The 14,218-nt window shown below is 37.6% G+C and overlaps 1 protein-coding gene across 2 annotated transcripts in view; it reads right to left on the reverse strand.

Annotated features, from left to right (window-relative positions):
• Positions 1–3,655: 3,655 nt before the first annotated feature.
• LOC126184759 (flightin) overlaps positions 3,656–14,218 on the reverse strand; it is a 68,756-nt gene continuing 58,193 nt past the window's right edge. For both annotated transcript variants that reach the window (XM_049927318.1, XM_049927309.1), the window contains one exon: positions 3,656–4,998. In XM_049927318.1, the coding sequence (XP_049783275.1) occupies positions 4,791–4,998 (208 nt within the window). In that variant the 3' untranslated portion in view covers positions 3,656–4,790. The remainder of the gene's footprint in view (positions 4,999–14,218) is intronic.

Genomic DNA, 14,218 nt, shown 5'->3' on the forward strand with positions numbered 1-14,218 from the left:
AGTTTCCCCTTCCTGGGACAATGAATTCACGGTGTTCTTATTTCAATTTCCAGGAGTGTAGTTCCTCGGAAGTTTTTCACATCTACAGTCATCAGTCATTATGCTGGTGTCATGTACAAAAATGATAAATTGCACTGTAGCTTTGTACATTGTGCTGTGCAATTTATAAATATCAGGAACAGTAAAGGACCAAGAATAGATCTACGTGGCACCCCACATTTGATGCTTCTCCATTCTGATGAAGCCAGACCACCACAAAAACTGTCTATACTGCCTAGTAATGACTTCTGCTTCCTATCTTTGAGGCATGACTATCTGGTACACCACTTATTCCTAAAAGGTTAGCTTTCTATAATAATATTTGATATTCACAGTGTCAAAAGCTTTTGATAGATCATAAAATAATGCTGTTTTCACCATTTTATCATTGAGAGACTCTAGGAATTTATTTATAGTAGCATAGATTGCCTTTTCTGTTGACAAACCATTTCAGAAATGAAACTGTCTTTTGCTGAGAATATTAAATCTATCTTAATGTTCAAAAATTCTTGTATACGTGAGCTTTTCTTGGTCTCATAAACTGACAGGGGCAGGAGAGCGGAGTGCTGATCACATGCCCCTCCATATCCGCATCCAGTGACGCTTGTGGGCTGAGGATGACATGATGGCCAGTCAGTACTGTTGGGCCTTCATTACCTGTTCAGATGGAGTTTAGTTTTTTGTGAGCTAGTACCTTCGGAAAAGCAGTCAGGAGAGAAACTGGCCTGTAATTTGTAACTTCCATTTTCTCCTTGCTTGAAGTAGAGTTTCACAAGTCTGTCAGGTGCAGTTCCTTGTTGTAAAGATGCACTGAAAATGCAGCTAAGTCCATCATTTACAGAACCTTAGCAGTTTTTCAACAAATTGTTAACAGAGCCCTTTCAGTTTATTGGTTCTGACACTGACAAGAAGTATTTGTTTAAAATATTGGCTATGTTTTTTGGACTGTATACAAGAGTTCCCTCATGTTTGATTTTAAAATTTTCTAAAATTCTTTAGTTCTTCCCTGTCTCACTTCATATAATAAGCCAAATAGTCTTCATCTTATGGTTAATGTTACCAATTTCTTGTTCATAATATATTGCTTTTGATTTTTATATCATCTTCTTATGATCTTACATCACATTTTATAATGATCAATTTTTGTTGTGTTCTCAGACATTTTAACTGCAATGTAAAATTTACTCTTTGTTTTGCAACATTGGTTAGTTCCCTTTGTGATCCAGAGTTTTTTTCTAAAAATCCCTTCAAATACAGATGAGAAATCATTTATGAATATGTTAAATATAGTGTTAACCTCATTGACCAGTATTCTGGCTCCAGTCCATATGCATTCTGGCTCCAGTCCATATGCTGTGGTTTATATTTAAAGATTTCCAGTGAGTCTATAGTCATTAATATTATAGATTTTCAGGTGGATATTGCTTTCTTGAGAGGTGTTCTGTCATGCAGAGTGTGGAATTGTCAATCACGGTCAGATAACCCATTGAAGACAGGGGTGACAGTGAAGCCACAGCACATTCTTACATCTATAAATAAATTGTCTATCAAAGTCTGACTCTCAGATGTGATCCTAGTGGGATATTCAACTACTAATGTAAGATTATAAGAATTCATGAAGTGTTGTAGCTCTATTTTGTTGTTGCTTTTAGTTGAAAAGTTTACATTAAATTCAATAAGTATGAAAATTTTATTGTTTTTAGACAATAAAGAAGATAAGAACAACCAGAAGAAACAGTAAAGTTAGCCTCAGGTTCCATGTAAAATTGTCACCATTATAAGTGTTTTACAATCTACTGTTACGTCTACTGCACATACTTCAAACTATTGTTCTAAACAGTATTTCCTTACATCTATAGATTTAAATATTATATTATTTTTAGTAAACATAGCAACTCCACTCCTTCCATTTATGCCCCTACTGTTGTAGATAGCAGAGTTATAATTATCTAACTGTAACAAGTCAACGCCTTTTGTGCTGTGGTGTGCTGAAAAGCACAGTATGTCGGCATTGTTTATGCAATTTCTTTCATTTATTTTAGCTGATAACTGATCTACTTTGGTGATAAGTTCTCTTACGTTTGGTTGAGCTCGATCACTGAGGTGGCACTTAACTTTGAGGCTTCTTGTTCTTTGTGTTTGTAATTTAAAAATCCTTCTGATGAGAGGGGTGCAATACCTTCTATTTGCTTGCTGTTCGATTAGCTGTTTGTGTGGCTGATGCATCTTCTTTTGTTGTTGCTTCCCCTCCTGTGTGTAATGTTATGCCTAAAAATATCTTTGGTGTCCTTGTCGTGCAAGGCTTCTCCTCGCTAATGCCAGTCAGTAGATGGGTTTACCTCTGAAACTTGCAAAAGTTGTGTTACATTCACCTCTGTCTTTTTAGGTTTAAACCACTTCATAATTTACATCTGACTGATGACTTTGTTGTTTGCAACTCACCTAAAACACTTGGTAATTTGTATATGTTTGCCAGTTATTCCACTTTCCTTAATGTTCCTCAAAATGCAAGTCCATATTTTGTCAACTAGTAACTCCTTTCTGGACACATTTAAATGAAGACCATATACCTTGTGGTACTTCCAGTCTAAGCTGCTTATGATTAAAACATCAGCATTCTTGAAATGAGCACATATTTCAATGATACACTTGTTTCAACACTAATTTCACAGTTCACACAATACAAGGATGGTAATTCGTAATGATATGGGATATTCACAACATGTACATTTGTATGGAATAAATTGTTTAAATGTTTCCTCAGTTTGCACTAACCTTCTATGGCTGGCTGGAGCAGTAAGAGATAGTGGTCATGTGCGAGAGAGTTGTGCTTTCGTGTGCGAATGTGTGTTTTCTTTTTTGAAGAAGGCTTTGGCTGAGAGTTCAATGTGTAACATCTTTTCACTGTGTCTGTCTGCAACTCAATATGTCATGTTTATGGACAGTATCAACCTATCCTTTTCGTAATACTGTGGATATTGCAACCTGGATTTTCGGTTGTTTCATTTCTATAGATGTCATTTGATTCTCCCAGCAACACAACAAAATCACCTTTATTCAAATTAGCTGCATCCATTAGTTTTGTTAAGATTGTAATCTCACATAATAGGACCCCTGTCTTTATGAAACCAACTGCCTTGAAATTACATTTTTCCACCAAAACTGCAGGAATTTCACGATGTTGTTACACTATCTTTTAGTACTTGGTTGCCATACCTTATAGTGTTTCATGGACCTTGGAAAGCTCTTAAATTATGAACATGAATATATGTGCAACAAGCTGTTCTGGAATTTAAATGGTGTTCAGTGGAAACACTGAACTTGCTACTTATTTACTAGTGCCATTTACGAAATTATTATCATAAAATGAAGCAATGATACACTTCATGGGATGTTGACACAAGCCCTATGGCAACAAATGACATCTCTGTTGTGTATGGCTATACAATTGTATGATACGTACAGTTGCTTCAAAAAACCTTTTTATACCCTCCATTATATTACATTCTTTTAACTTTAAGTTTTACTGGGATAGCCTACATGTTGATGTAACATAAAATTAGGCTGTCTTTATGTTACATTGCTTTGTGTTGATAATGGCTCAAAAACAGAAAGATTTTGATGGAAATGATTGTAGTTTTATTTGAATTTCATGAGAACTGTAAACAATACAGCTATATTGATGTTATGACATGTTCATGTAGTTTGAAAAGCACTGAGAAAATACAGGCCTACATAAAATTTTTACAGCAATATAAATATGAAAATTTTTCAGTAAGATAATAAGATGGAAAATATGAACAATTTATCCTACCACATGAAACATAGTGTGCAAGAGAAACAGTATATTAACCATGTGTGTAGACAGTTTTTGTCATGAACATCAGGTTAATTTTCAGTTTGTTGCATTATTTGATTACAGAGATTACCAAGGTTAAACAGATTATTTGGTCTCAGTGTAGAGTCAAACTTAATAATTAATGTCTTTTATTGAGAGTCTAACAACAATAATACACTTGATAAGCTTAACTGCTAAATGCATCAAATCAGAAAACATTGCCAAAGTGCAGTATTTAAATATGAGATAGCAATATTTTTAATTGTTGTACACACTAAAATTAATACCCTGCTTCCCCAGAGAAAACAGGTCATTGAGTATTTAAATTTCAAAAATACATCTTTCCTTATGACATCTACACTTATCTGTCAAAAATTAGCTGTGTCTAAAAAGCAGTACTTAGATTATTTTAAGAACATGCTGCACAAGGAAAAAATGTGATTCTTTGCTTCTTACAAAGAAACCTTTATTTGTGCTCTTCTTTCTCCCACTTTATATGAGAAAATAGATTCAATATGATTTCTTTGTCTTTCCCTTTTGAAAAGCTTGCTTTATTAGAATACCAAGCATGAAGAAAACAAAGAACTCAGAATACTTATGTATATTTGGCAGTGTTAAATAGCTATTAGGAATACATATAATACACTTTTTGTCAAGCTTATTGAGCAAAGTATTACTTCATAATGTCTCTGCAATGGCATTCTTGTGAATATGAAAACAAAAGAAATCTCTTATTTTCTTTTCCAGAATTTACTGTTTTCGTTCTGTGATTTTCTGTTTAGTGGTACAAACTCTTTATGTGCTTGTAAAATAATGAGCTGCTATGCATATTTACAATTTTATATCTAAATCTCCAATTGTTTATTGTATAGTACTGCATCCTGTAAACGAAATACCTACATGTTGTTTACATTCAGAGTGTTAGTGCTGGATATTTTCTGTACAGATAGTCCTTGGTGTGATACTGATACAGAAAGTTGCTTGCACGGATGTTATTGAGGAGTTCAACATCCTTCTGGCGCTTAGCAAGAGCTTCACTCTTCTTTGGGTTAGTATAAGTACGCAGAGCACGTTCGGCCCACGTCTGTGGTCTTGGAATATCCGATTTGATACCACGTGACCTGAAATGTAAAAGATTACATTAATATTGACACATACTTTATGCTGTATAGAGGTATGTTGTATATTACCTTCCTGCAGTGCTATGGAGTTATACAGATATGAAAAATATTTTTAAAAAGCAAATTGAAATAAGTATGTACACATGGCTAAAAAAATTGTATCTGGTACCAAAATCATACCGAATTTTTTTTTTTTTTTAAGAATTTGTTTTCCTGAATAATATTGGTTTCAGAAGTTGTGTTGTCATTTCTACATTTCATAGGAAGAAGAAGGTACAAGGCCTATAAAATCTGAGAAGGTGAAGAGTCCGCAAAATGTTTGTGATCTTACACTTATAAAGGCACAAAGACTAAAGGAACAACAGAATGTGTCATGGCATTTGGAAAGCCAGAGCAGTGGTGGTTGCTGAGTAAGAGGATGTGAACACCCTAACTTTCGACAACTTGCAGATTTATTTGTAATTGCCTTACATGCCAAATACAAACTGAGTTGATTACATGGATTATGCTATGTACATATAGCTCTTGCCACTTATCTGGAAGTTTACGTCAGTGCCACCAGGAAGTTGCACACAGCAACAGATTTCTATCCCCATTCGCTCTGCATGAATCCTGCTAGATTGTAGCACACTCCTCAGATATGTTAATTCACTCACTATATAGTAACACTATATCAGACATCAGTACACATTAAATTTTTTACTGACAGTCCGCCTGCTTAGTTGGGTGGTAACATGCTTGCCTCCCATGCAAGCGGGCCCGGGTTCAATTCCCGGCCAGGTTGGAGATTTTCTCCGCTTGGGGACTGGATGTTCTGTTGTCCTCATCATCATTTCATCCTCATCACCAGCATGCAAGTTGCCCAATGTGGTGTCGACTGAAATAAGACTTGCACTTGATGGCCGAACTTTCCCGATGGGGCCTCCCGGCCAACAATGCCATACACTCTTTTTTTACTGACAGTAAATCTATTTTGTGGGTTTCTGAATGAGTTATAGTATATTAAGTTATGAATTTTGTCATACAGTAATCTATTTCAGATGTTGAGAATCATAAGGGCCTAAAGCACATCACCATTGATTATGAGATTGTAGCATTTATTCATGCTTCTGAACTTTGTTGATCTTATGGTGAGTCAGGTTTATCTGTGCTGTATATGAAAATTCATGAAAAGCTGTATCACTAGTTTCTCTGATATACACTTAAATGTGGGATCTACAGCGGTATGCTTTAGGCTCTTATGGATCTCAGTGCCTCATTTGTATTCTAGTCAAGTGACCATGTTGGTCACTGCTTGAGTTTAATCATTTCCACAAATGGTAGTTTGTGTTTGGAATTTTGTGTGCAGTGTAAACGTGAACTACGTTGAATCTATTTTAAATGCTAACAGAAAAGTAAAGCTGTGAGGATGGGTCATGGGTTGTGCTTGGGTAGCTCAGTTGGAAGAGCAATTGCCCCTGAAAGGGAAAGGTCCCAAGTCTGAGTCTCATTCCGGCACATAGCTTTAATCTGCCAGGAAGTTTCATATCAGCACACACCCCGCTGCACAGCAAAAGTCTCATTCTGAGAACAAAAAAGTAAATTACCAGGAAAAGTTTGCCACAAAGGAATTAGGTTCTCCAAGAAAGGATCCTTTGATTGAGAGAGTGATGAAATAAAACAAGCATGACTACAAGCTAACATTTAACAAAGAAGTGTACAGTTAGAACAAGTTGTTCTGTGGGTGCAGCACAAGAATATCTGATTTTCAGCCCAGAAGTAAATTTGTGAACTAATTCATCTGTTAGGGGTCTTGTACATGTATCTGAAAGAGTGGAAAAGCGTGAAAACTCTCATTTATACAAAAATGTGAAACAGAGTTGGGAAATCTTACACATTAATTATGTACAAAACAAAAAAAAATCCACAAGCAATTCTTTCTTTCGTCAGATAAGTTGTGCATCTTATTATTATTATTAATATTATTATTATTAGTGGGAGTGCCTGTAGTTGTATAAACTTGTTGATAAGCATAACTATTATACAGCAGGTGATATTCATTTCATCATCATCATCTTGGACAGTTTCCAGCCACTGGCTGGGTCTGTCGGGAACACAGGCCTCTCCATCGTGTTCTGTCTTTCCACCATTCCCCCTCTTCCACCTACTTCCAGTTCTCTCCTCTTCTCATGACACATTCCTTCACTCCCTTCACCCATCTATCCCTTGGTCTTCCTCTGGGCCTCTTCCCCTCCAGTTGCAGATCAAACATCCTCTTTGGAATTCTTCCCTCATCCATTCTCTTCATGTGTCCATACCACTGCAGTCTTGATTTTTCTATCCTGTCCTGTACTGGTTCCTCCTTTAGTCTTTCCCTCACATACACATTTCGCAATCTGTCTCGTCTTGTTATACCCAACCTGCTCCTCTGGAACTTCATTTCACTAGCCTGTATTCTACTTTTGTCGCTTTTGTGCATTACCCATGTCTCATTTCCGTATGCCAATATTGGGACAAAGTAGGTTCGGTATATAATTCCCTTGGATTTCTGTGGCACCACCTTGCTCCAAATAAGCCCCCTAATGCATTTGTAGAACTGCCCTGCTTTTCTGCACCTTTCATTTATTTCCATTGCGTTTCCTCCCTTACTTTCAATCACGCTTCCCAGGTACCTGAAGTTCTCTACCACTTGTAGTTTTTCCCCTCCACAAGTTATATCCACATTTGGCCTATTCTTCTTCCTTGTTGTGACGATTATTTCACTTTTCTTTGCAGAGAAATGCATTCCATATTGTGCTGCCGTTGCCTCCCATGCATCTAACTGCTCTTGCACCTCCTTCTCGCAATTTCCCCATAACATCAGGTCATCGGCAAAAAGCACTGCTTTCATTTTATGATCTCCAATTGCATCTGATACTTGCTGTAGGATTTCATCCATAACAATAATAAACAATAAAGGCGAAAGTGCACTTCCCTGTCGCAGCCCATTTTCCGGCTTGAACCATGCAGTACGTTCCCTCCCCACTTTCACACAACTCTCACTTCCCTCATACATTTTTCTGACTTTTCATGTTATCTCTTCATCTATCCCTTTTGCGTTCAGCACATCCCAGAGCTTGTCCCTACAGATACTGTCATAAGCCTTCTCAATATCCAAAAAGGCCATGATTAAGTCCTTCCCGTACTCATAGTGCCTCTCCTGCAGTTGCCTTACTGCAAATATGAGGTCCGTTGTTGATCTTCCCGGTCTGAAACCGTACTGCTCCTCTTGCAGTCTACTTTCAATACTGCTTCTTATTCTCTTCTCCAGGATGTTTTCATAGATTTTTCCACAGTGGCATAGCAGGGTGATTCCTCTGTAGTTCACACATCTCCTTTTATCCCCTTTCTTGAAGATCGGGACTATAATTCCTTTCTTCCAATCCTCAGGAATTCTGTTCTCCTTCCACACCACCCTCAGCACTCTGTATATCCACTGGGTTCCTACTTCTCCTGCTGCTCGTATCATATCCACCGTTACTTCGTCCCAACCTGGTGCCTTGCCCCCTTTCATCCTCTTTATGGCTTCTTCCACTTCATTCCAAGTTAGATCATCAATTTCCCCACTATTATAATCGTCTGCTGCCTTAGGCTCTCCATCGCTGTTAGTTACCCGCTTGGCGGCATTCAACAGATCTTCAAAGTACTCCTTCCAAATCTTTTTGAGCTCATGCATTTCCTCCACAACTCTTCCATTATTATCCATGATCTTCAGGCACTCACTTCTGTCGTTCATCTTATTTCTTACCATGGTGTAAAGAACTTTTTTGTTCCCTTCACTGTCCTCTTCTAACATTCTTGTCCATTTTTCCAACCACTTCTTCTTCTCCGCCCTTACTATGGTCTGTGCCGCTTTCTTGCTTTCCTTATATTTTACCCTAGCTTCCTCTGTTTGGGTCTGGAACCATCATTGAGGTCCCCTATTATAATCTGATTTCCTCCATTTAGCTGCTTTTGCATGTCATCTTCAAATTCCTCCTCCTCCTTTTTTGTACACCCCACCTGTGGGGCATATGCTTAGATGATTTCAATGCTTTTTCCTTTCACCCGTATTCTGGCTTTTATCATTCGATCATTAATACCTTCCACCTCCTCCTGCAGACCCTCTCTAACCACTATTGCCACTCCATTTCTTCCCCTCTCATTCCCTATCCAGTACAGTTTACATCCTTTACTTAGTGGTTTTTCACCAACTCCTCTCCACCTAGTCTCAGCAAGTCCCAAGATGTCCAATTTCCTCCTTTCCATCATTTCTACAATTTCTTCTAACTTCCCAGTTAGAGTCCTTACGTTTAGGGTGCCCAGTCGTAAACCATCTCGTAATCCTTTTCCATTGCTTGGTCGGTTTCCCTTAGATCTGTTCCGTGATCCGAAGCATGTTCCCTTTTTAAAAGCAGTTGATTTATCCACTATTGGCTTGCTAGGCCTATCACAGCTCTCCCATAAGTCCAACCCCTCGTCCAAGTCGTGGGTGATGGGCAACGGCACAAAGTAGGGGACTGCCTATAGGGGCGATGTACAGCGGGGACTTCGTGTGCCCCAGGACCGCTACGGTAGCTGAGAAGGCCCTATGGGAACCCTGAAACATGACGGCTAACGAGGCTCTGGTGAAGCTGCAATAGGCCTAGCAAGCCAGTAGTGGATATTAATTTCATGTCCTCAAATTTATCTGAATCTAAAAATTTGTGGACACCCAGAATGTATAATCGTGAGCTACCACTGAGCCAGAGACAATATTCTTTACTGTAAACTAAAGTAAAATTTATGAAAATCTGAGGAAGGTAAAAATAAGGCACAAAGGTAACAAGAATAAAAATGCAAGGGAGACAAATACTGATATTCAGGTTCACAGACGACATTGTACATCCTGGCTGAAAGCCAGAAAAAATTTTCCATGTACTAAACTCAATGGATATACTCTTTGGCATAAAATTCAATTAATGTTAAAGAATAGTGATGTAAAAGTAATGAAAGGTAGAAGAAAAGAGAATAACACCTACCTAACTTTAACATTGGGGAAAAAATGCAATAGAAATGAGTGGATTCTATTACTTAGAAAAAAATTTTTATACTAGGTGGCAAAAGCTAGGAATATGCAAGATGTAGTCTTATAAAGGAGAAAAGAGTGCTTGTTAACAAAAGTAGTTTGTTAGTGTCAAATATAATCTAGAGATTGAGGACAAATTAGCAGAACAGGTAGGTATAAGTCTCCTAAGGGGTAGAGAATTAGTTTATCTGGTAATGATGTGTGAGGAGAAGTTCATAGGAAGACTTAATTTGATACCTGGCACATTACTTCCAGAACGACTACTTCCATAGACTGTCAGTGGCTGTGTATAGGACAAGCAAGAAGAAGATTCTATAGTTTGTCTACAACAGTTCAAGAGGAATGGCAGGAAATGGGTATGCTCAAGAAGTACATTTATGGCTTTAGTCCCTATGTTTTAAGTTGCTGCACATGATCACACACGAAGCCTGCAACCATTATATACTAGTCAACTGAGCATACCTTTAATTTTGCTTCAGGGCACTAAATAACAAGAACCCACATGTTACAAAAACTTTATTGATGTCTTTCAGATATAGTTTATCATCAGAATATCAGAAACAAACTTGACATGATGCTTTATATCAAATTTATTTCTGACATTCTGATGATTCACCATGCCTGAAATACATCGATAAAATGTTTATAGCAAGTGGAATTTTTTTTTATTTAGCAACCTGAAGCAGTGTTAAGGAAGTTCTCAGTAGATTTCTACATTCACAGCACCCATATAAAAAGTCTGCTGGGATGTGTCTGAGGCGGCTTTGCCCTCAGTTGATGAAACAGAATGCATATTTGTGTCACTAAGTTATTCCTATTGAAATTCTCAAATGTTGGCTAGAATGTAAAGTGTTTCCACCTGATTCAAAGAGATTAGGAATGATGTTATCATTTGAGATGCAGTTTATGCGTTTATTTTGCATAGAAAGATCAGAGCCTTCAGATATGCTGTTACTCTCTACACAGATAACAGTAAGCTCTATATAAAAATGATTTATGTTATAATTATATTTATGACAAAAATAGTACAATAGTGAACATAATTATTATAGTAATGACAGCTGTATTAACATTGCCTGAAGTAGGCTGTGTTTTCCAAAGTTTAACGTTCATTACAAATGTTAGTAACAGCATACAACCAGGATGACATGATAGCAGTATGGAAAGAATTAACTGTGGGGGAATCTACATGGATGATATCAGGATAAGCCTTAGTCTTCTCTTGAATGCAGCATGGTTTTGGAGCATATACAGCTAACTGGCTAGTTTGTTCCTCAAATGTGTGACTAAAATGTGGAAAAGATTTACTGTTATGTACACACAGTGCCAAGACAGTATCTGTGGTAGATCTTATACAGTATTTGCTGAATGATTGTGGGAATTTTACATGTGTGTGGAGTTATTAGGGAATAAATTGGTAGTGCAAGCCTAATAGGCCATCTAGGTCCTCAGCCACCTGTTCTCACATTGGTAACAACTAACATGGTGCCTCTTCAAGGACTTACCTCTGTTGTTGATGATATCCTTCAGTCAGTTACAGTGGTGTCTGGAGATGGATTAGAGGCAGGTTATATGTGTAGACATGTTATGGGTCTTATGCTGTCAGGGATCCCACACCCATGGTGCCCAGTTTTGAAGGGGGAAGTTACCTGTTAGCAGTTTTGAACTGAAAAGAATAACATTGTTTAGAATTACAAGTGTCCAATATTTTTAAAGCATCGGGAATGCCAGATACCTGCAATAAAACTATGAGTATATTCGAACATCAGAAGAATATATTCGACATATTTGGCTTTTTTGAATCCGCATTTTATGTCTTACAAATTGGCAAAAGAGTTTTATTTACATGTTCTGCTCTTCTGTAGTGTGCTGTGGATTACTACAAACACTCGTCGCAGTTTTATTGATAGATTATTTGTTTTACATTATAAACAAAGCTCACCTAAAAGTTATCGTTTGATGTTTCCTGGTACCAAACGACATGGATCGCACAACAGTGAAACAGACGGACACACAGAATATGTAGTGCCAAAGTCTGATAGCCATTCATCTGAATTAAGGTCAGTGACAATCTAGCTCATTTAGTGCTGCTATTGTGATTTTGTTTTGTGTGAACTGTAATATTAAGGGGCAATCAAAAAGTTGGAGACCGTATACTGTCCAGAATCGGTATACCAACCGGGCAAAATCGCCATGGCAATGGAGTCAGAGATCCCACTGATGTACCAGCTTGAAGATCCCCATTTGGCAAAACACCGTGTGCTGCTGTGGCAAGAAGTCTGTAACTGTTTGCTGCCAGTCCTCACCTGGCAGCCATCGCCAATCCTTCAAGGAATTGAAGGCTTGATAATCACATAGAGAAAGAGCAAGACGGTGGATTTTGGCAGACATTCTGCCCCGTACACATTCTTCATTCTGCAGTCGATGTTATCAGGTGTTTCTCCTTCGGTAGCCAAGAAAAGAGTAAAAGCACGTCGGTCCTGTTTGTAGCATTTGGTAATAACGTCGCCGTGGTTCACGTTTCCACATTTACCGCACGCACGTCGGAGAGATACAAATACCGCACTAATCCCTTGCCTACATGTCTGTGCTAATGAATCCGCGCTACGTTGCACTTATGCAGCAACACCGCCTTCAAACGGAAACTTTTTGATCGTCTCTTGTAGTTAATCAGTTTTGAGACTAGTCAGCACCTACAACTTCGGGCAACTGTGAGTTGTATTTGCCGTATTGTATTTGTATTGAAAAATCTCCAGCGGTAATCTCTTCACATTCAGTGAAAACAAGAGTAGGAAGGAGCACACTGGTCACTTGGTGAGTTCAGCGTACACAGGACTTGAGTAGATGGTGTTCCAAAAATTTTATTTCACTTTTATAATAAAGAGAGTTATTATTATTATTCGTAAATGCTGGTTTTTCCTTTCTACTATATGAATAAAGCGAGGAGGGTCAACAGTGAGGGGTAACTCGAGTAATGTTAATTGTGTTGCTCGGCTAATGGCTCAAAAATCAAGGTGCGTAGTATCAGAAAAATAAAATTTTATTAGCGTTACCTTTGACATGTTATACGGAACTAAAACTTTTAAACACGTATTATAACGTGTGCTTATTAGTGAATAAAGGCCCCGTAGTTAATCAGTATTACGTCAGCCACGCGATCTTAAATCAACTCATATTTTACCATAAACGAAATGCCACGCACTTGGGCTGAATAGGAATAGATGTATGCACTCCTGTGACAATTGATGTGCTCTAATGGCAGAGTTCTAGCTCACGTCATGTACCCGGAAGTAGAACACCACAACTTAATAACTTTCAAAACGATAGCCTAATTTAAGAGATATCTGTTGTTAAGATTTATCTGTTTCGTGTAAAATGTCCAGTGTAAATGAAGGGAGAAGGTTACTGTGTAACGCCACTAACAACAGTTGCTGTAGTGTGGGCTTCGTAGTTTAGAGAACGAACAGTGAACAAACAACCCCCGATTCTTTAAAGAATCGATCTCCCCTGCATAAAAGAACACCAAACGTCTGATGTCTGATTACAAGTGATTTAATGTGTTTTGTGATGTGTGTTTTTTTTTTTTTTTTTTTTTTTTTTTTTTTTTTTGGAAGTAGCGAAGCAGTCTCGTCATAAAATACTGTATGAGTATAATCTGGATAATTTGCGCTCTGTTTTAAACATCATCATCTCATTGTCTATGACGTCATATCTCCTTAACTATATGTTGTACAATAATATGATTTTCCAGATACATTCAGTGGTATATGTCGGTATTGTCTGCAAAATATTTTGCGAATAGAGTTGTCAGTAAAGCAATAATAAATTAAAACGTCATGTTTGATGCTGAAGTTTTACTGTGTGAAAAGCGAAAATTTAGTAGGCGCCTAAGGGATAAACTTTTTCCCTCTCATTATTTCCTGTAGGAGGTGAGCGAGAAAAAGTTTCTGAAAGGTTTGAAATTATATGAAAGCTTTTTGAAAGTCTGTAAGTGCTCTCGTTTTTAGATAGTGGATAGATATAATCCGGATAATTTGGACACCGTGAATTGTGCTGTCTCAAGACGTTTGCACAGTTTCTAATTTTAATACTGTGTTAAACCTTTAACAACAGATTACACCTCTTAATGACTAGATTGTGACACTGTTTTAAGTT

Source organism: Schistocerca cancellata, chromosome 1, assembly GCF_023864275.1.
Source record: "Schistocerca cancellata isolate TAMUIC-IGC-003103 chromosome 1, iqSchCanc2.1, whole genome shotgun sequence".
Lineage (NCBI taxonomy): Eukaryota > Metazoa > Arthropoda > Insecta > Orthoptera > Acrididae > Schistocerca > Schistocerca cancellata.